The following is a 23,542-nucleotide window of genomic DNA, read 5'->3' on the forward strand; positions in this document are numbered from 1 at the left end:
TCTTTCTCGTTCTTGTTACACAAACCTCTCTTATATATTTGTTCTCTTTCCTGGTTTCTGCTGCATTTTTTTCTTTTAGAAATACTATGGCCTGGATAACCTGGACAACAAATGGGGGGACATTGAGCAGTGGATGGTACATTCACTGTTAGGATTTTGTGCATGTTCCAATCTGCTGTTTTTATTAGCATGTCTCTTCTACATCATGCCTTGAGACATTAATTTTTTCTTTGTTAATAATTTGGAGAATTAAGATGTTGCATATCAGCATATGTTTGCATTTCTCAACAATGCAAATCTAGGTTAAAGGTGCTGTAGGTGATTGTCATCTTTTTGTTGTGCTGGTCGAAAGTCTCTTCACATTCCAATAGTAATGATTAGTAAATGATCTAAATGTGTTTATATGTATTTTTATATTCTGGGTAAGATATAAGACTACAAAATGTTAATCCAATTAAATATTGGCAGGCCGATAACTCCCAGAGTTCTGATAAGTAGCTCAAACTGTCTGTCAACAAATGTGGATTTGTAAATCTGCGCATCCGTTCACGCAGATCTGTCTTTTGCACGTGCATGCGCGCCGCTAGTTCATGTGCACATGCGACATTTACAGCGGGTGAAATCAAGTGCTAAATCATAACTTTTTAAAATCCTGAATCAATATTGATGTTACTTTTGCACACTGGAGGAAGGATGACAGCATGGCTGAGGTATTTATGTTAGACGGGTAATGTTCTTTTCAAAACTACTTTAGTCACACAAAGCTGATGTAGATTTAGTTGTTTTACTATATGCATAGAAGTGTTGTTCAGCCACTGAAATACTCCTGCAAAAGATTGATGTGACTATTTTTAATTTCATAAGGGACCTTTTACAGCATCGATATTGTACATTTTTATTTAGTTTAACAACAAAGCATAAGTAAATAGAGCTATTCCACCAAGCTTGCTTTACTCTGGTGAAGTTGGTTTTATATTCACTTGGTTCATTTTTGAACAATGGCAACCTGTGAATATTTTTCACCATGCTACTCTGAATATTCAGTCTGAAATAGCATGCAAGTATGGCTTAATAATAAGTGTAATTATTACATGCCGGCCACCAACTAAGCATACAGTAGTCGCTTTAGGACAGCGTGTGAGATAGTAAGACTAGTAATCCTTGCATGCATGAAATATTGCACATTATGACAAGTTTTGCTTGCTACACAACTGAAAAGGTGCTAGATATAATACAGTTTTTCTTTGTGAGTTGTAGTATTATAAAGGACTATAACGTTTTCTAACTGGCGAATGACATAAACTAGTGGGTTGGCTACTGTCATCTTTATGATGCTCATTTGTGTTTCAGGAGGTGTGGCTTTGGACGGAAGGGGAGATACTGTGTTTCAAAGATGTTTAGCTGACCGGCTACTGTAGCATTTTGGCAGATCACCTACTGCACCTTTAATACTTCTATGTTGTCAACAAGTAAAATAAGCTTTTTATATTTTAAGTACTCTATTATTTGTCATTTATATTATTTAAGATTTAGAGTCTGCAAGATTTTATAAAAAGTAAAATAAGTTTTTTTATTATTATTATTCTGACCAAGACATTTATTTGGTAAAAATACTTTTATAAAAAAAGACAATGGAAATCTCAGCACTAATATTGTAGTCATCACCCAAGCCTTCAAAAATAATTTGAATATGCTCAGATATAATATCTTTCAGTGTAAAAAAGGTGAAAATCAACACTTATTTCAAGGGGAAAGCTATTTTTATAACAGAAATTTCTTCCACTTTGGATCAATGCATCTTTGTTGAATAGGAGTATTTATTTTTTAAATGTACATTAAGTGAAAAGGGTTTTTATGACTAAATTTGTCACACTGAAACTTCAAATACACACATTTATTTATTTCCGGTTTTATAGCATTGTGTTTAGAGTTTATGGTTTAACTGTTTGCTCTTGCATCAGTCAATACATATTTGCATGAATTTTTTTGCATACATTTGCTCAACCTTGTTTGCTGTTTGTTTTGTGTCTGTCTCTGTTGCCAACTTGCCAACTAAGACCTACCTAATACCCTCTTCTCTTCTCTTCTCTTCTCTTCTCTTCTCTTCTCTTCTCTTCTCTTCTCTTCTCTTCTCTTCTCTTCTCTTCTCTTCTCTTCTCTTCTCTTCTCTCAGGAAGACAGTGAGCGATATACACGTGTCTCACGGAGACATGCTTCGGTTTGTATCTCATCTTTTCTCTGTCTGTCCTGCTCAACCCTTTTATCAACACTATTCAAGCAAACCATTTTACTCCAAGTTCGTCCTTGCTTTGATTTTTTTCCCCCCCTAAACACAGTTACACGGAGATGTCAGACTTGTGTTTTGGGACTCATTATGCATATTAATTTGGTGCACAGTGGTGAATATGTATTAGTTTAAGTCTTTGCTAACTCTATTGCTCCATCTGATTTGACCTTTTTTCTATTCATCAAGGTGTCAGACGATGAAGAACGGATGTCAGTGGGGAGCAGAAGCAACGTACGGGTCAGTATCAGTGTGACTGCATAGTTGATCTTCTGTGTTGTGGTTCAGAGTCTGGTTTTGGTGATTGTCAGACAATCCAAACTGTTCTTTATACTGAAGGAAGTTTTGTTTGTGTGGGCAGTTGGATTTGGATGCAACTGGTGCTTACGGCGCGGTAAGAAATTGAGAGTGGGAAATGTTTCTTCAGGCATGATTGTCAGTACTTTTAGGTTCCTGTTGTGAGATGAACACATAACTGAGTTCACAAGACTTTGGGTTTTTGCACTGTGGTGTGTTGCAGCCAAGTATAGCTAATACCTAATGGTCCTTTCGTGGTGTTTTGAAGTGTTTCATCAAAGAAGGGTGATCTGTTGTCTGGGTTTTAACAGACACGTCTATGTTGTGTCTGGATCTTCACCTGCATGCCACGATATACACAAACCATGAAGAATTGAGCTTGTAATTTCTGCCGTTTTAATCTTACATCCTTGTCCGGCTTTCTCAGGCGTCCTCTTCTTACTCGCATAAGAAGTCCAAGAAAAAGAAGAAACATTCTTCTAAAACCGTATGTTCACTTCACTTATGCACTATACTTACATGTTCTGTAACGAAAAGGTGTAACATCAGTCACGAAGTGCTGTTTTTCCTGCAGAGCAATGGCTATGATGATGATCTCAGCACATTGTCTAGTCGGGTTAGTGGCTTAATTAACTGTGTGATGATGGGGTTTGAGTGTTTACTAGCTCAACTATAATAACATCCAGGAGGCTGTGTTGTTTTATTTAGAGATTCACAGTGGTCATGATGCAGCAGTGTGACTAACAGCAGTGTGATGTGGTAAAGATTGTTTTAGTTTTTCTGTCTGTAAACTTGTGTATTTTGTGCTCAGAGCTCCAGACTAAGCGATGAGAGCAAAAGGTCTCGCTCCTCTAGACTTGATCTGCAGTCGGTGTGTCTCAGTCCTGCATCTTTTTTACCTCCGCATCCTCTGACCTTGACTTTGTGATTAACATGAAAATATATATAACACATGAGTGTATCATTTCCAATGTCTGTAAGAAAGCATGATGGGTGTTTGGTATTTAGTTTTCTTTTTGAAATACTTCTAGTAATTTCTAGTATAGTTTTATTTTCACTTTATTGTGATTAATTTATTATGTACATAGTTAAAGTCAGAATTATTAGCCCCCTTTTGATTTTTTTTTCTCTTTAAATATTTGCCAAATGATGTTTAACAGAGCAAATAAATTTTCACAGTATGTCTGATAATATATATATATATATATATATATATATATATTTTTTTTTTTTTTAAATATGCATTTATTTACAACAATAAAGCGTTGAGATGAAACATTTTTTAAACAACATATTTTTACTTTGTTGCTTGTGCTTTGAGCTACTTTTAAAATAACAATTAAAGCATGTCTAGTTCAGGTGTGATTCTAACACATTATGCATGCTACCAGATTGTAATTGGTTTTGCATTTAAAATTTTGCCCTAGTTTAATCTTTTTATTTTAAACCTAAGTTTATCACAAAAAAAGGTTTCAAATAGACTGCAAAATTGCACAGACTAGGCCTGTCATTATTATTGATTAATTATCTAATGTTGGTTATTTGATCAAATTGCAATATACAGTTGAAGTCAGAATTATTAGCCCCCCTGTTTATTTTTTCCCCATTTTCTGTTTAACGGAACACATTTCGACACATTTATAAACATAATAGTTTTAATAACTCATTTCTAATAACCGATTTGTTTGATCTTTTCCATGATCACAACAAATAATATTTGACTAGATATTTTTCAAGACACTTCTATAGAGCTTAAAGTGACATTTAAAGGCTTAACTGGGTTAATTAGGTTAACTAGGCAGGTTAGGGTAATTAGGCAAGTTATTGTATAACAATGGTTTGTTCTGTAGACAATCGGATATAAACAATCGGATAAAAGCTTAAAGGGGCTAATAATTTTGTCTGGTGCTTAAAAAATAAAAACTGCATTTATTCTAGCTGAAACAAAACAAATAAGATTTTCTTCAGAAAAAAAAAATCTGCTCTGTTAAACATCATTTAGAAAATATTTTAAAAAGCAAAAAAAAAAAGATAATAATTCGAAGGGCGGCTAATAATTCAACTTCAACTGTATATGTACCTATCATATATCATATCATGTTACATCACCCCATATCATATGTCAAATTATAACACATATCATATTTCATAGCATATCATATATAATATCATATATTTTATCGTATCCATATTATATCATATATTGCATCATATCATAAAACGTCACATTTTTAAAAGACTAACTAGTTAGAATATAATTTAGTTTTTTTTTTTTTTTTTAGCGTCACATTTAATCATCAGCACTAAATTCATCATTAGACAGGCTCACTGTTTGAACAGTGTCTTGTATAAACACTCAATCATGAAGTACAATAATTATTACATTAACCATAGTTTAATCAGTTTGCCTGGGTCAACATTTTGAAATAATATAACTTCATCTGGCATGATATTCTTGCATTGTGTTATTGTAGTGTTTTAAAACTTTTCTCTCCATAACTCTCCATCACTCACATTTCTCATACGCCTGTCTCCATCAGTTCATCACCGTTCATTCTTCCACATTATTTCCCATTATTTTAGAGTGCCTACTATTCTTCAGAGCTATACAGCAACAGTAGTTACTCCTCTAAACATCAAGTTCCTTCCTACAATGGAAATCAGGTCTGTCATCTTCATTGTCTCACTCCATCTCACTCAGTCTCTGTCCAGCCTTCAAAACCCCCCCTTTTCTCCTCCATCCTAATCTGTACATTATTGGTTGGCCTTCTCTTGTCATTGCCACCCTCTGTATATTTTTGGTCTGCATTTGAATTGAAATGTTCGTCTCTCCTGTCTGTTTAGCTGTCTTTGCTGCACAGCAGGAAGCACAGGGTTTGTGCTGCTCCCTATTTTACCTTCTGCCCCACAGCACTTGCTGTTCAATAATGCGTGCCACTCTACACACGTTTAGATACTTTCACTTTCTTACCCACAGTGGCTCATCTAGTTTTACTAGATCTTTAACCCACCTGCACAGACACCCATGGACTGCAATAATTACTTTGCTTAACTTTACTTGGTCAGACTTGAAAGATGAAATGTTTGATTTTTTTTTTCTGCCTTTGAGTCTCTATGATCATTTCCTAATTGTTTTAGCAGCGTCACTCTTTTTCACAGCAAACACAAACATGCTTGCATGGCTAAGTCTGGAAATATGCAATCAGAAACTCTTATAAATCAAGCTATAAAATGCAAAAAATGCATTAAATAATATAATATATAAATAATAATAATAATAATAATAATAATAATAATAAATCTGTGTGTAGGTTAAGTATTTTCACTTTTATGGCCGTTAATGTGAAATAACTGATTATAGACATAGAAGGCTGAGAAAAAAAGTTCATTTTAAAAGAACGTTTCAGAAAGCACCAAGAGGTTTTTGCATCTGAACTCTTTATATATCGTTATAAGCAGGGCTTTACATTAACTTTTTTTGATCACCAGCCACAGTGGCTAGTAGTTTTCCAATGTAACTAGCCACTCTGAATTTTCACTAGCCACAATTTTGTTGTTGGAAAATATTTTTATATGCATAAATATGACTTGGACATGCTAAAATTACTTGATTTAGATTTTGTGTTATGTCCACATGCCTCCTCATTCATTTCACATTTTGTGTGTCGTGTATGAGCAAATGGGTCATGGTTTTATAGTGTTATACTGCAATTAGTTTTTATTTTACATGACTTTTCAGAACTCAAAATTAAACAGTCGCGCGCATCACATCAGCTGTTAGTGCGAGTGATTATCCTCTCATTCGGTATTCATCTGCTTTCTTCTGTTCGCGCTAATGCAATTTTTTTTTTGTTGTGCTGCTTCTCCATTCTAAGATCACATTTGCACGCATATTGGGTCATTCTTGTAGTCGAACCCTGCTTTGAAAACCACAATTTAAACATTATTTTCAACCAGCCAAAGTGGCTAGTGGAAGTGACTGTCCAAAGCTGAAATCAACCCGCATTTGGCGGGTGATAATGTAAAGCCCTGGTTATAAGTATATATATCACATAAGCCTTGACATAAGTGTCTTTTCTTAAAGGTGAAATTGTAAATATTTAGTGCTGGGAAACACCCACAGACTCACTCATAAACTACATTTGAATTAAACAAATATTCAGATCTCAGCTGCCACTGGGGTGATACCTTTTCAAAAGGTACACATTTGTACTTAAAGGGTCCATATTGGTACCTAAATAGTATATGTTAGTACATAAAAAATTTAAGATGAACACTTTTGTACTATTTAGGTACTAATATGTACCTTTAAAATATTAATTTGGACCTTTTATGTACAACTTTGTACCTTTTGAAAAGGTACAACCTCAGTGACAGCCCATGTACCTTTTATTTCTGAGAGTGTACATATTTAGAAAAAAGACACACTTCATCTTTAACAGCTTGTCATAGATACTTCCTCTCCAGACTGACAGCTATCAGATCTAATGGAGTCATCTGAATGTGATAAAAGGCAGCTGTACTGATGCACTAAAGGAGAAGTGAGACTGTGGAGAGTGTTTGTGTGCATGCTCGCTTGCGGTTATGGGTCAGACCTCGATGTGTGATAGTAATGCTGTTTCTGTTGTGTGTCCATCATCAGGGCTCTATTTATGAAGATAGTCTCTACGGTGGTTCTCGACGCTCCAGTGCTCGTGCTGTAAGAATGACAGGGCTAAACTTAAATGCGCATGAAATTTATAGCCTGTTTCTGAGGATTCTGTTTCATAACCATTAACAAGTGTGAGCTTTTAATTATAAATTTATGTTGATGCAATTCAAGGATCATGAACATACAGTTTTTGATGAGTTAAATACATAAAAATAACCAACAATTTTCTGGTGTGTGGGCTTTATTAGATTGTACTAATGGTAGTATTGATTGATTGATTGATTGATTGATTGATTGATTGATTGATTGATTGATTGATTGACAAATGGTTGTAGATGTGATTTGACTGCATCAGACCTCCATTCATTTTCATAAAAAAACGGTTTCAGAAAGGTGAAAACGTGAAAACTATATATAGCAACATTCTCAGATAACTATTTTTTCTACTTTGTTTCAGAATTATTATTAAATATTAAAATATTAATTATTAAATATTAAAATATTATTAAATATTGTCACTGTATAGTTGCTGTTCTACTAGGGAAAATCACACAGGCCTCTTTTTTTGGATACCAATGGTGATTTATCAAATTGGAGATCCACTGACCATGGTTTTGTATTGTCAGGATGCATGGGTTTACCTCAGAGTTAAATTAACTAACTCAAATAAGCTTTTCTGAAACCTAAAAGCCAGAGTTTCCCATCTCGGGATAAATCAACTCAGAGTTGGTTGAATCTCCTTTTGGATGAGGCCTTTGCTGCTCATTTCTTTTCTCTCTCCAATTCTTTATGTTCTGATGGTGTGTGTGTGTATGTTCCCGTAGTCGTCTGAATACAGTGGCTTTCTGGGCTCCAGCTCTAGGACTTCATCCAGGGCAAACTCTGCGTGTGGAAGCCCAGTGGTGAGCACCTCCATCTCGATTACCTGGAGGATCATGGACCAACACAATCAGTTACTTTCTCACAGTGAACCATTTAGTTAGAGCTGCATGTATCCAATTCATGGGACTTTTACTTTTAACAGTCATAATTCTGGTGTGCTTTAACTGATTGTTGTCAATTGAGTCATGGATATGCATTTATCCTCTGTGTTCATGGGTAAACATTTAGCATTATTGATGTATAAAAGGACGTTTAAGGTGATGTTCGTGTGTGTGTGTTTGTGTGCATTCCTTTGTTGGGTGCAAGCAAAAAGCCAACTGTTAAACTTGGACAGTTGAGACTTCATAAATAGCTGACATTCCTCTAACATTGATGTTAACTGTCGCCATCTGGTGGGTTTTAGGAGGACTGCAGCAGTTCAGTGGCTAGTTTTAAGCGCAGCACAGCCAGTATAAGTGGCCTCTCTAGAGATCTTGACAACATCATCATCCCTGACTTGCCAAATGTTAATGGGAGGATGTCCTTGGTATGAAAGTCAAATCTTGGGTTTCATGTTATCTGTTGTGGTCGATGCCCTGGTTTAAAATGTAGCATGCTGGATTGATTTGATGTCTGCATGTGATACAGTTAGTGATCTTTTTCAGGTAATTTATTTTATGTGAAAACTACTACCACGGAAGTGCCCTTGCTTGATGGAAATGTCCAGTTGTTTATATTAAGTTTTTGTCACAACTTGCGAATTCACCACCTTGGAATTGTAAAATTTATTCTTCATTTTGAGCAGTTTTGAGAAATTGAGATTAAAAGTTTTGCATCCCCTAACTAATCTTATTGATAATCATTGACACTTAATATGCATTCTAAATGCACAATATTAAAATTATCTCCATTTTGTGAGGATTTCCAGAACAGTTTAAAAGCAGACAGAACCTTTTTAAAATAAAAACAGGTTCTTAAGGTTGAAAGGTTGCATTATTGAAAGCAGTATTTTTCAAAAAACACAAACAGTTATTTAAAACACTTATATTTGTCACATATTTTTGATTTATTAAGTCATGTATTTGCTTTAAATACCTGTTGTAGCATTAGGTAAGCATGTATTAGAAAATGACATCTATTGTTATTACACATATATAAACCAGCATATCCGAACTTTATAATTCCAAGGTCATGGATTATGAAAGAATTGTTTGCTGGTTGTGTTTTGATCAGTGTTTTTATCCATATATTTTCTAATTGTTCTGAATGTCAAATTAACAGATTTTTTTTTTCATCTAATAAATAAACGATTTTACTAACTGCTTGTTTTGACAGCGTATCTTCGCTGGACAGCACAAATAACATTTAGTGAATACAGGATTTTTTGTTGTTTATTTACAGGCTGATGACAGGTTAGAGCGTGACTACTTGGAAAAGGTTTGTGATTTTTCTTTTTGTCATGTAAATGTTTCACCATTTAAGCATGTTTTCGTTTAAGGGCTTATGAGCTGTATTTTTAGGGCTCCTCACGAGCATCAACCATATCCGGCGCCACCCTCACCTCTCTGGGTGGGACGTCCTCACGGAGAGGGAGTGGAGATACGTCCATCTCTGCCGACACAGAAGCCTCCATACGGGAAATCAAGGTGTGTTTTGATCTCTTTTTCTTGTCAGGACATTTATTAAATGATTTTCTCATATGTTTCACTGTTTACTCTACGCAGACCACACACTTGAAGGAGATTTGTATTTAGACATTCTATAGACTACAAGTTCTATAGACTGCATGTCGACCAGGTTTAACTGCCATTTAAAACCGTGATGCAAGCTACTGAAAGTGTGACAGAAATTAAGAAAATTATGATTCGAAATGAACATTTTCAATGAATTAGTCAAGCAGTTCATATTATTCATAAGTGAATGTGATGCGATGACAAATATTTAGCAGTTTTGCATTTTCACATGCACACATCCAGATGTTAAAATAAATGTTTACTGTTCTGTGATTTTTTTTTTTTTTATCATCTCAAATCTATTTAAAGAGCCCATATTATTCATGAAATAGGGTCATATTTTGGTTGTAAGGGTCTCCGACAACAGTCTAATATGCATGCAAGGTCAAAAAACACTTTCATGGTCTTATAATCTGCATTTATTTTTACCTAATTATCCCAGCGACTCCTGTATGAATCTTCCAGTGATTCATTTGTTCCCAAACCCCTCCTTAGCGCGAAGCTAATCTGCGCTGATTGGACCGATGACAGTCTGCTGCGAATGGTCGACACTAACTGCTTTCAGCCAGAGACAGAGTGAATAGCCAGCAGCTAATCAGCAATATAGAAGTCGTCAGAGTGTATAAACGCTCGATAGTGTAAGGCGTGGAATTTAGCTGCCAGTGGATAATTGTAACGGCAGACGACTAACTATTTTATTGAGCAAAAACTCCCAAGAACTGGCAAGGAGATCTCCTAGCTTGTCACATTCTGCTCTTTTCACAGACACACACACATTTTGCCCTCGTCCTCGCACACGCGTCCACACACACACACACACACACACACACATATTGCAGGCGCCCACACACACGCACGCACACACACACATATATTGCCCTCGTTCTCGTTCTCCTCAGGACGGCAACGCACGCACGCGTGCACACACACACATTACACTCCTCCACGGGAACTTAAACAAAGCAGCACGCGTCACGTTTTTAACATGGCTTTGCACACGATATAAGAATATAGCAAGTTAACCTGAGACAGTACACTCGGTTACAAGTAACAAATCACAACTAAATACATTTTTGCAAGCTAGAGTAAACGAGGCAACAACTTTAATCGCACGTACTTACACTTGAGAAATGGAGGAAGAAAACGATGCATGTCCTGACATGTCTTTACTGATCCTTCCTTTAACAAACGAAGTATTCTTTGTAGCATGTAGTTTCCAGTAGTTTCCAACTGCTTAAAGCTGGGCTTATGCTGAGGTTTCATCTTTGGGTAGAGACTCAATAATATCCATCTGCAGTGTGACTTCAATCGACCGGCGTGTGTGTGTGTGTGTGTGTGTGTGTGTGTGTGTGTGTGTGTGTGTGTGTGTGTGTGTGTGTGTGTGTGTGTGTGTGTGTGTGTGTGTGTGTGTGTGTGTGTGTGTGTGTGTGTGTGTGTGTGTGTGTGTGTGTGTGTGTGTGTGTGTGTGTGTGTGTGTGTGTGTGTTTGTGTGTGTGTGTGTGTGTTTGTGTGTGTGTGTGTGTGTGGGTTTCTGTGTCAGAGGGCGGGGCCGCAGGTTTCAAATCTCCTGGGTTTGCGCGTGCACGTGAATAACTTGGTTTCGTTCGTACGTCATGGCGAAACACCTAATGACTCAGTATTAAGGCGACTCGTTTGAAGCACTATGAGTCGACTCTTTTATACATGAATCAACAGGTTTAAACACTGTACTCTTACAGATTTAAGCCTTAGCTGGATATTTCACTTCACTTAGAGCTGTGTTGCACACTACATGGAGGGGCATTTTCAAAAACCCATATTATGGGCTCTTTAAACTGTCAATTTGGCAACCTTCAGAATACATTACGCATGCATATTATTGTCCATAAATCTTCAGCTATCTAACTATTATGCAGCTATTTGCCCAAATAATGCAATTTTTATCAGATAGTTTTTTTTTACAACTATAAGGAATCAGTTTTATAGGTACTTGTATACTGTATAATTGAATATAATAAGAATTAATGGCTCATTTTTTATCACTTAGCTTCTTCAAAGCAAGTTTGTTGCTCAGTCCTAATGAGACCTGCCATTATCTCTAATCTAACATGCTTGGACCAGCCAACCAAAATGTTTATTGTTTACAAGTGCAGGACTAAGCACCATCTACTCTCTGCTTCACTGTTATTTTCTCCAGCTTGCAGTCATTCATCTGAAAATGGCGTACTTTACTCTTCCATTACTCTTTCTCTGCTGCAGTCTCTGTCCTTCCTCCTCATCCTTACTCTTCATGCTTTTCATTCAGGAGATCCATGAGCTTAAGGATCAGATTCATGATGTGGAGGCAAAGCACATGCAGAACCTTAAAGAGCTAAAGGTATACCTCTGGTCAAAAGCCAAGCTAGAACCTGAACAACAACACATTTAAACAAAAAATGCTTGAACGGAACCGTGATGAGATTATATTATAGCAGGCTCTGGCTCTTATCTGACTCTTGTCTTGCAGGTTCATAATCTTATACTCTGATTTCTCTGCCTTACTTCAATCTTTGTTACACATTGCTATTCAATGCTTTGTAAGGTAGTTTAAAATAGTTTTTGGTTAATAGTTGAGTATTGTAATTTGTGCTTGTGGTATGGATTATTTTAATGTGGTGTTCAACTCCCTGAAGGATTCCCTATTGGAGGTTGAGGAGAAGTACCGTAAGGCCATGGTGTCCAATGCACAGCTGGACAATGAGAAGACCAACATGATGTATGAAGTGGACACTTTAAGAGACTCTTTAATGGAACTGGAGGAGATGCTCTTTGAAACTCGGCGTGAGCTGGAGGAAAAGATTAAGGTCTGTACAGTCAGTGTTCCCTATAGTAAGTTGGTTTGTTGTAATGTATTGGTGAATAAGAAATTAATAGCTACACTACCGGTCAAATGTTTGGGGTCAGTAGGATTTTAAAAATGTTTTAAAATAAGCTTCTCATGCTCACCAAGGCTGCATTTATTTTATAAAAAATACAGTACAAATTGTAAAATGGTGAAATGTTCTTGCACTATAAAATAACTGTTCAAAAGTAGTTTATCATTTAATTTAATCATTTATTCCAGTGATTTTAAAGAAGAATTTTCAGCTTCATTACTCCAGTCATCAGTCACATGATCCTCCAGAAATCACTCTATATTAATAATAGTAATAAGAATTATTATTATTATTATTATTATTATTATTATTGATGTAAAAGTAATAAAAGCAACAATGACTGAAGTAATCATTTCATTTGAAACTACATACAATAAGAATGCAGTTGTTTAAAATGTTAATACATTTTTAAAAAACAATTTACATTTAATAAATGCTGTCTTGATAAATATAAAAAAAATAAATAAAACTGACCCCAAACTTTTGACTTGTGTATATAAATAGAATTTAATTTCTTAATTGTTTTTGATAATTTTTTTTAATATAATTTGTTTATTTTCCTTTTTATTAGTCCATTTCAAAATTACCACCATTTACTTTGTTAGCACACATTATTTGTCTTGTGATGAACAATTAATCAATGTAAACTGCTCCACAATAAATAAATAAAAAACAAAGCTCAACTTTTTGCTCATGTAAACTTTAATTTTGCACTTAACTTGAAGAAACTTTAACATTGAGTTGTGTTTACCTTTTTTTAGGATCTTGAACGAGAGAAGCATGCTCATAGTGTACTGCAGTTTCAGTTCAGTGAATTGAAGGAGACGCTGAAACAGAGTGAAGAACTGCTCTCTGTGAGTACTGTTGCATTTGTGCCTTTTTAAACTTTTGTCTCTTTCAAATGCTTGGCTTTTCCTCATCTGCCTTAACAATGTCTCTACTTTCTTCATGTTTGGTGTTTTTCCATGCATAATATTTTTCTCTAGGATATTCGTCAATTACGACTCAAGCAAGATGGCTTTGTTAGGGAGATTTCTGACCTCCAGGAAACTATTGAGTGGAAGAATAAAAAAATTGGGGTATGATCCCTCAGGTCCCAACTCTAAAAAAAATAGTCTACATATATTTTTTGAGAAAAATATAATTTCACCTTTCAACATATACCTGTAGTTGTAGATTAATCGTTTTCTGCTATTCCTGTCTGTTCTTTGTCAAACTGTTCTCATCATCTGCAGACTTGTTTTTTTATTGCTTTCACCTTCTTTTTCACCTCCTTGCTGCATCTTGGCCAAATCTTTCTGCTGCCGTTCAGGCATTAGAGCGGCAGAAGGAGTTCTCTGATGCCATTCGAAATGAGCGGGATGAGCTCAGAGATGAGGTTGTTCAGCTCAAAGATGTTTTGAAGGTATTGATATGTGTGGTGAAAACTGGAATTGCTTTTCAACAACAGTTCCTAAAAGAACAAAACAAGATTCATGTTTTTTGATTTTGACATTTCCCTAGATTCAGTCTCTTGTCTTGATGCTATTCAGTTAATATAAAAATAGTCATCGAAAGATTCAGAATGTATTATAAATCTGACTGAAGACTGATTCATTAACACTCTGCCTCTGTATAAATGACAAGACTTTGATTAGTGCATCAACAAAAAGCCCAGTGTGTTTACATTTAACTTTAATCAAGCATTTGATTAATACATTTTTTCTGTCCAGAAACATGGCATTGTCCTTGGACCTGATTTAGTCACCAATGGAGAAACAGGGGATGAAGTTGGAAATGCTGATCCGAATTCTCAAACAGCATCAGCTGAAATTCGAGAGGGAAGTAGTGTACTAGGTAAGCCACTTTTCTTAATTTCATCCATTGCATGCTAATATTGCTTTATCTTTGCAACTTTGCATTTGCACTTTGTGGAGCTTGAGGGAAGTCTAACAAAATCATTTCTATGAGCCTGCTACAATTCCACTGCCCTATTAACATCTCCCACATTTTGCTGTTTCACTGTTTCCACTTGACATATTTGGCAGTTTGACAATGAAATGAAAGTAAATGCTACAGTAGGTCATGTCTTTAAAGCCATTTTGTCCAGTTCTGTGCTGAACAAATAATTTTTTAATGCTGCAAATTTTCATAAGACTTGATTTAAAATCAGAAGTATGTATGTGTATATATATATATATATATATATATATATATATATATATATATATATATATATATATATATATATATATATATATATATATATATATATATTTTTTTTTTTTTTTTTTTTTTCCTACGAACTGTGAGGTTTTTTTCTAAACTGTGGGGTTTTCTGCTTTGAGTCATGCTTCAGTGCATTTGATTTGGACCGGTTTAAGAACTTTGCTCTTGAGTCTTCATTTTCTCTCCACCTTTCTTTCTTTTACTTTTCGCTCTAAACATTTGCAAGATACTGATTGTCTTCTACAGACACATTTCTTTGGCTTTAACTACTGACACCTCAATCATCTCCCAGGCATTCATCAGTTGAAGCATAAAGACCAGGAACAAAAATATTTGGATGATGAGGTGCAAGGAAATCAGCAGTCTTCAAATGCCCTGTTCAGTTCTACTAACCCACCGTTAGAGGCAAATGACAATGGTGTCCTTGGGGACTCTGTGGTTCCAGGTGTAGAACAGCATGAAAATAGAACTGAAGAACCTTTAAGTTCTGTTGGTAATAAAGAAGTCACCGCTACAGAACCCAATGAGGAGGTCAAATCTGAGGAGCATGAACTGGAAAATTCGAAAGATAATGCTGTGGAATTGGAGCGCAAAGTTTGTATGGGTGAACATTTGGAGACCGAGCAACAAGAGAGCAAATGCGTCAACTCAAGTCAGGAAATCAAAGAGGAAGCTCCTTTAGATTCTGTCTCTAATACAATGCATGATGAAACTGATAAACCTGATGAGGCAGTACTTGATGAACAATGCAAAGAGGAGCCTGTGGAGTCATCTCAAATGGAGGAACCTCCTAAAACTCAAGTTACCAGTGCTTCAAATAAAAAGAAGAAAAAGAAGAAGAAGAACAAGCAAAAGCAAAAACAAAGTGACAAGCAGGAGAGTGGCACAGCAATGGAGGTTTTAAATGAGGATAATTCAAACCAAATAGTGGAAAGTGTTCTGGAAGGAACCAATGAGGAACCTTTAGCAAATGCTGTTTCTGAAACAACAATGAATGCAGACCTTCCAGCCAGCTCATGTAGTGATATAACTACCAAAGGACAGGACTGTATTGAAGTAGCAGCCACAAATACTAATGTGGATGATGATCAAGACGGCGTTCAGTTAGTTACAGATGAAGCTGATTCAGCAGAAAATTCTAAAACCATCTCAAATTTTGATTGCTCTGAATCTAGCAATGACATCCTTTCAGAAGGTCCATCCAACAATATTATCTCCAATACCACAGATGATCCATCAAATAATATTATCTGCAACACTGCAGATGATCTGTCAAACAATATTATCTCTGATACTGCAGATGATCTGTCAAACAATATTATCTCTGATACTGCAGATGATCTGTCAAACAATATTATCTCTGATACTGCAGATGATCTGTCAAACAATATTATTTCTGATACTGCAGATGATCTGTCAAACGATATTATCACAAACACTTCAGTTGACCTGTCAAGCGATATTATCACCAACACTCCAGATGATCTTTCAAATGATAGTATCACCAACACTGCAGATGATCCATCCAACAATATTATCTCTGACCCTGCAACCATTATTGAGGAGCGTGCTGAGGATTCAGCAAATTCTTCCCTAGAACCTGCAATCACTTGCAGTGAGCTTAAGTCTTCAGAAATGGAGGCTTCATGCCATGAACCTTCAGTTGGGCCCATCACCTCTGAGAACAACAAGACCTTGTTGGTGGATGCCAAAGAAGAGAAAGTTGATCTGGAATGTGATGAAGAGCCAAGTGCCCAAAATGTTGATGTTGATAGGATTTGTGACCCTGAAGATCAAGAGGCCTCTGCTCAATTCGATTTCCATGTGATGGAGAATGTGGAAAACAAAGCTGAACTAATGATGCAGGAACAAACTGTTGATCTGCTAATGGACAGTCAACTTCAAGACAGCGTTCAGTCAGAAGTGGGCAAAGAAAAGGAACAAGGTGAACTAGATAAAGAAAACCTTGAAGCACATAAAGAAGAAGTGTTTGCTGGAAGCAAAGTTGATTATAGTCCTTTCATTGAAACCCAAGTTCACCAATGTTCACCATTGTTCACCAATGAAGCAAATCAGGAATCAGTGGAACCTTCTGACCAAAATTCCATGGTAGAAAAAGTCGAGGAAGAAATATCAATCCAAGGTCTGGTTACACCTGATGGGCAACTGCCTAAAGATCACAATGACCTTTTGATAGAGTTAGATGTGGTTGGTCTAGTGCACAAGCAAGAAGATGCTGTTGAGGAAGACGAAGGAGAATCTTTTGATTTTGATGAAACAGATCTTGAAGCATCATCAGATGGCCCTCTGAAAAAATCTCTAGACAAACCAAAGGAGGAAGTTACTCTATTAAAAGAAAATGTCCAAGAAGCCAGTCAAGAAAACCAAAGCAATGTCATTGATGAGGATCTTACTCAAGAAGATGAACATCTACAACTGGCAGATCAGGAATCAAAGCCACATGAGCAGAAAGATGATGGACATGACACAGAAAACATGCAATCAAGAGATGTTGAAGGATGTTTAACAGAGCAAAGCCTGATCAATTGTGACGTCAGTCCTCTCAGTCAGCAGCACAATACATCTGCAAATAAAGAAGACACTTTTGAGGAGCATCAGAAGGAATCAGTAGATGTGCCAGTCAGTGAAAGAGTTAATCTGATCTCTGACAAGGAGAAAAGAGAAGTAGGCCAAGAGATCAGTAGTTCCATTCCCCACAAAAAACAGGCGTCAGTGATTTCAGGGGATCCAAAATTAGAGAAGGAAATCACTGGGAACAACAAGGAAGATGAAAGCAGAGAATATAGAAAAAGTGCAAAAGGGAAAGGGAAGGGCAAGGGGAAAGAAGATTGTAAAATGTCGTAATACACAAATGAATAATTGAAAGTCTTTTCTCAGCACCTTCCATTCGATGCATTGCACTTGTTATAGGTCTTAATGATTTTTTTTGGGACCATTGCTTTTGAGAAGCCTTGAAAACCAAAGTTATTTTACAGTCAAGTCTAATTAGCTGTCATTATTGCCGTTTCATCAAACATATTTTATATATGAATGTTTTACATCTAATCAAAAATATTGAATGTACACAAACTCAACCCTCTAAATAAAGCACATTAAATGTTAGCAGTAATGACTGTAAAGTGTCATATTTATTTTGAATTTTACAAAGCAATGAATAAACATTTTCTCATAGTAATAAGTGATATTTCTGTTTGGTAAATTCCCACCTTTCTGTTAATGCTGCAGTGATGTTTGGATCTTTTGAATGTTGTTTTAAAGGGTGGACTGTTGTTCATAATGGGGTAAATAAAAATATGGTTGTGTGCCAACCTTGTAAGAACTTGACTGGAGCTTTTGTGGTTACACTTTGTCTTTTTAGTTTATTTTTTAGGTGAAATGTTTGAAATCAAATAAGATATTTTGTTTTGTGAACATTGTGGCCTGCATAGTGCATGCTTAGTTATCAGTGAAAGTAAATCTTAATGGGGAAAAATGTTTATGTATGCCGTAACAATCAATAATTTGATTAATCATTGTTTAGAAGAATATTCATTCATAATTAAAACATAGCTAACTGAATCAGTTTTTATTATATAAATATAATATTTAGAGACAGTTACGTATATAAACAATATTACTTTTTTCTTTAAAGTCTTAAAGTAAACTGTAAATGACTAAAAAAATGAATGCACAAACTGTGTAAACAGAGATTTGATTGCATCAGGCTGAAGCCTCTCAGGTTGCTGAAGTGTTTGCATGTTGTCCATACTCATCCTTCACATCCCAGCATAGGATAGCTTCACTCTTGCATGCCCTGACTCCTCCCACTCCATGCATTTGGCTCGTCCCACCCCTGGTATGTGAAAGTTTTTCCTGTCTAACCTTGGAGTTTTTTTTTTTTACCACAATGTAATGTTTAATTATTGCAGAAGACAATTACATATGTTATTAAAGTTGTAGCACAACACAAATGTAAGTACAAATGTACGCAAAAGTGGTTCGATTTTTGTGGCTGCAAATCTGCAAGAAAATGAAATAGTTTTCTCTTATACTATACTATTGTAAATTATGCTATACTATATTATACCGTACTATACTTTACCCCTTCATCATTTAACCTGTTTTTCTTTCCAGAAATTCGCTTACGGAAACTGGTTGACGAAAGAGAGAACTTGATAGAGCAGGTGTGTTTCTGACAGTTACTTAGTGTACACTGACTCACACCGATCTTATGTACTTACTAGAATGTTGTTTGTGTGTTTGTTTCAGGTAAAGAGATTAAAAGGTCAACTAGAGCAGAAGAAACCAAAGAATGGCACAGAGAACTCATCTAGCCTAGATGGAGATGTGCTGGAGAATGGTGCTGACTCCAACATCATGGATCTACAGAGTAAGCAACTGCCTGCTACTTTTCGCCAGTGCACAAGTTTGGGAAATGTTTCTTGGTTTCTTCATGATGTCGTGTTGACATTCTGCTGACTAGAAGTAACTTTTTTACAAATAGACTACCAATAGGCCAATGTCTAATGTGCTGTTGGTTCTCCAGCGCAACACCTCAGGGGTCAATTAATATCTGCTACTAAGATATTAGTGACAGATTTGTGAGTTGTGGGATACAGTCATCGTTGGTCAATTGTATGTCATGATGATGTAAAAGTTAACCGGACTACTCTGACTACACCACCTTCACCCACTGCTCCAAAGTCCACTGACATGCCCAACATCAACGTGCTCATTTTAGCTGCATTCTTTGGTTGTTTGCCTGGATCAGCTGCCTTCGATCCATTGGATATGAAATAATCATCCTTTGGTGCCTAACACCTTGTTGCCTTTTTGTCCCTGCTCAGACCGCCGTTGGACAATTCTCACCCTTGCTAACTGGGAGCTAAACGCAAACCTTACTGCTTAACAGACACTGACCCAGTTTTCTTTCTAAAAATATTTGCCATTTGTCAGAGTCGCTTGAATATTTCTGCCCATTCCTGCTGCATCCATCACATTGCTTATATATAGTTTGCTTACCATCTCTTATATCTTGATATGGCATAGGTTGGAGATCATCATTTACTTTTACTGGACTTTAGTTAATCAGTCAGATAATTTCCATTAAAGTTTTATGGTACGTCTGAGTCAGCTCCAATGTTCAGTCGGGGGTTCAGCCATATCAAGGGCTGTCTCAATCACAAAACTCTTGTAGTGCACCAAAACGTACACACCCTGATTAGGGTTCTCCAATGTACTGTGAAAATCAGGGAGCACTGATGTTCACTATACTCCTGAAAGCTTCTGAAGCACAAAATATGCATCACGTGTACCAACTTAAACAACAAATGACTTGTTTATTTTTGGAAATACTTTATTTTTATTTAATTAGTTAAATGGTTACAGTACAATCATTAACAATTAATAATTTATACATTTTTCCAGAACATAAAACAATATATTTATTTATCTGTAATGTACTTTTAAATATATATATTTAAAAAAATATCAGTTTGCTGTTGTTTATAAATTCTAATTTTGCTGTTGGACAATGAGGATATTTTCATGTTATGCTCAGTGTCCCAATGTGTAGTGAGTGAAGGTTCAAACTGTCCTTACCATTGCCTTAATTCATATACACGACCTACTGATTAAAGACCCAACACCCTTAATAAAGTGTTGCTAGACAGTTAGAGTTAGTAGATGTTGTACTTTCTGACGTTGGCTCAGTGGTTAGCGCTGTCGCCCCACTGCAGGAAGGTCGCTGGTTCGAGTCTGGCTGGGCCAATTGGCATTTCTGTGTGGCGTTTGTATGTCCAGTTGGTTTTCTCTGGGTTCTCTGGTTTCCCCCACAATCCAAAGACATGTGGTATGGGTGAATTGAATAAGCTTAATTGGCTGTAGTGTATGAGTGTAAATGAGTGTGTATGGATGTTTCCCAGTACTGGGTTGCAACTGGAAGGGTATCCGCTGTGAAAACATATTCTGGATTTGGTGGTTAATTCTGCTGTGGTGACCCCTAATGAACAAAGAGACTAAGCCTGTGGTCTCAAACTTAATTCCTGGAGGGCCACAACTCTGCACAGTTTAGCTTCAACCAGCTCCATCTCACACCTGCTTAATAGTATCTAGTAGTCTTGAATACCTTGATCAGTTGGATTAGCTGTGTCTGATTAGGGTTGGAGCAAAACTGTGCAAAGCGTCAGCCCTCCAGGAATCGAGTTTAAGACTTATGCACTAAGCCAAAGAAAAAAATGAATGAATACGTGTGTGTGTGTGTGTGTGTGTGTGTATATATACACACACAGTATATTTATTCTTTTTTTTCTGATTAGATTGTATATGAGAGTATGAGAGTCATTGTTTAGAGTGGTACTCTGTCAACAGAATGTCTAAATGGGCCCATGATATTTGTGTACCCTGTATGTTCAGCTCAAAATAAAGAGAGCAATTAAGACCTGCAACTTGGATGTTGAGAAATGTTTAACTGTTCTTCGTTTCAGGGGATGCCATCAGGCAAGTCAATGACCTCAAATTTAAGCTTGTCAAGTCAGAGCAAGAAATCACAGCTCTTGAACAGAACGTGAGTTATTTTAATGTATTTTAAAAATCTTTACCCCTTTTTAAAAAGTGAAATGACATCTTGCGTGATTTTAAATGAACCCATGTAGGTCACAAGGCTGGAGGGTCAGGTGAGCCGGTATAAAGCTGCATCTGAAAATGCAGAGAAGGTGGAGGATGAGCTCAAAGCTGAAAAACGCAAACTGCAGCGAGAGGTACAATAGTCACATAATTCAGGTATAGTCAAAGTAACTGACAACATCTGACATAAACACAATTAATGGATTTTATTTACATGGCAGTTACGATCTGCACTGGATAAGATTGAAGAGTTGGAGTCCAGTAACAGCCACCTCTCCAAAAGGCTGGAGAAGATAAAGACTGGCCGAGGAACAGCAACAACTCCCTAATGGTTTTACTTATGTCCCATGATCTCCACAGTTCATCAGGAGTTCTCGTCTCTAGAGCTCCATTGGTCAGCGTCCAAAAGAGCTCTCTGTTCATCATCAATCTGCACCTTATTAGTTAAAACAATAAACACGTCCACGAGATCCCTTATACATCATATCCCGCAACCGTGCCATTTCCTGTTTATCCACTTGGGTTGAGTTTGAGAACCCAATCAAGACTTTCTGAATGATGCAGGAAGACTTTTTGTGTGCCTCATTTAAAAGCTCAAACACTGTAGTTTCATAAGTTAGGATGTCAGTTGTCTAATTTGAATGTTTCTGTGACTAAATTTATTCGAGCCCAACATATAAGACTGCCTGAGAGTATTTAGAGAAAGATTTGAGGATCTGTTATGCAATGAAATCTGACTGAGGATCAGGCTCAGGGAAGTCTGGGTGTTCATATTCTTTGTGTGTTTTAGGTCTTGGAGAATTTACACAATGTGGAAATGTTTTTAGACCATGTTAAGGGCCTGGAAACACAAATCTTTAAAACAGGTTTCAAAGAGAAAGTTTTTATCATCTAAACCATTGAATTTTTAAAAACATGTTCATTCTTGATTGTATTTAAGCTCTGTAGAGGAATGTATATGTGAGAGGACATGACATCGCCATCTTCTGGCCTGGCAGTAATACACGATTTTTAGTCATTTTCACTGATCCATATGAAAGGGGCTTGTTTAGATAACACTGTCTGTTTTCAAAACTTCAAAATGCAAATGGAAAAGCTTTTCTGTTGTAGCACATAAATGTAATGTGAATGTTGCTGGAAAGGTGTTGCAAGACAGAGACGTGTGTAATAGTGCGTGTGTGATGCTTTCATGTGCTCCACTCTTAAACACTATTTGAGTCAGCTAGATCATTTTCCTTGTGGATCCAAAGCCAAAGTTTGTGGAATAATGTTGAGGTCTTACAGCTGGCTTTTGCCATCTGTGTGCTTTCTATTTATATAAATGTTTTCCCTTCTAATTATTTGTCTTTAGTGGTCTTCTTAACATGCTGTTCCTACATTCAGGAAGATAAATAAATGAGGATATAGATATATATTGATTTAGAGAATTTTATTGTTGCTGACAATCCAACCACTTTGCAGAACCATAGAAATCAGGAAGCAGTTTGAGGATCTACAAGCCGAGCTGTCGTTTTTGATATTGTTGCTGGCTTTGACAAACAAAGCATGTCAAATAAGCTCCTTGGGCTTGTTCCATGAAGCTGCATTAACTGGCTAGCCAATTAATTTTCAGTTTAGTTTGCACCAATCTTGGGTTTTTGGTAACTCGCATAATTCATAGGAAGTCTTGGGAAGTGTGTATATTTTTATACCCCCATGTCTTTGAAGTTCTAACATATTCTTCATTCTTCCTCTTAAAAAAAATAATAGTAAATTGTGTGCAATTTTTTGTTTGCAGAATGTACAACATTGGTGTGCAACATAGTCCCCTAGCCATGTTTGTACAGGGCCAACTGTTAATCAAAGGTGTCGCTATTAACAAAGATTTCAGAATTGTACATATAGCCCAGTTGAAACTATGATGTAGTGAACTGGGGAAAACATACATGTATAGCTCTACGTTTGCTTCTATTGCGATTATAAATTAAACGTTGTGCTTTTAATGAAACAG

The 23,542-nt window shown here is 36.3% G+C and overlaps 1 protein-coding gene across 50 annotated transcripts in view; it reads left to right on the forward strand.

Annotated features, from left to right (window-relative positions):
• Positions 1-22,889, forward strand: part of lrrfip1a (leucine rich repeat (in FLII) interacting protein 1a) — a 45,010-nt gene extending 22,121 nt beyond the window's left edge. For 4 of the 50 annotated variants that reach the window (XM_087267833.1, XM_087267832.1, XM_087267814.1 and 1 more), the window contains 24 exons: positions 80-136; positions 2,174-2,218; positions 2,474-2,524; positions 2,646-2,678; positions 3,009-3,068; positions 3,156-3,197; positions 3,393-3,452; positions 5,165-5,245; positions 7,224-7,280; positions 8,057-8,134; positions 8,518-8,640; positions 9,495-9,530; positions 9,614-9,739; positions 12,111-12,182; positions 12,478-12,648; positions 13,482-13,574; positions 13,707-13,799; positions 14,033-14,125; positions 14,433-14,556; positions 19,063-19,112; positions 19,198-19,318; positions 21,414-21,493; positions 21,582-21,686; positions 21,774-22,889. In XM_087267833.1, the coding sequence (XP_087123959.1) occupies positions 134-136; positions 2,174-2,218; positions 2,474-2,524; positions 2,646-2,678; positions 3,009-3,068; positions 3,156-3,197; positions 3,393-3,452; positions 5,165-5,245; positions 7,224-7,280; positions 8,057-8,134; positions 8,518-8,640; positions 9,495-9,530; positions 9,614-9,739; positions 12,111-12,182; positions 12,478-12,648; positions 13,482-13,574; positions 13,707-13,799; positions 14,033-14,125; positions 14,433-14,556; positions 19,063-19,112; positions 19,198-19,318; positions 21,414-21,493; positions 21,582-21,686; positions 21,774-21,881 (1,905 nt within the window). In that variant the 5' untranslated portion in view covers positions 80-133 and the 3' untranslated portion in view covers positions 21,882-22,889. Of the gene's footprint in view, positions 1-79; positions 137-2,173; positions 2,219-2,473; positions 2,525-2,645; positions 2,679-3,008; positions 3,069-3,155; positions 3,198-3,392; positions 3,453-5,164; positions 5,246-5,425; positions 5,456-7,223; positions 7,281-8,056; positions 8,135-8,517; positions 8,641-9,494; positions 9,531-9,613; positions 9,740-12,110; positions 12,183-12,477; positions 12,649-13,481; positions 13,575-13,706; positions 13,800-14,032; positions 14,126-14,432; positions 14,557-15,220; positions 18,274-19,062; positions 19,113-19,197; positions 19,319-21,413; positions 21,494-21,581; positions 21,687-21,773 lie in introns of those variants that run through there. The other 46 variants (XM_087267831.1, XM_087267830.1, XM_087267813.1 and 43 more) reach the window with 37 other exon arrangements.
• The last annotated feature ends 653 nt before the right edge of the window (positions 22,890-23,542 follow it).

Source organism: Danio rerio, chromosome 9 (assembly GCF_052040795.2).
Source record: "Danio rerio strain M-AB ecotype USA chromosome 9, GRCz13ab, whole genome shotgun sequence".
Classification (NCBI taxonomy): Eukaryota; Metazoa; Chordata; class Actinopteri; order Cypriniformes; family Danionidae; genus Danio; species Danio rerio.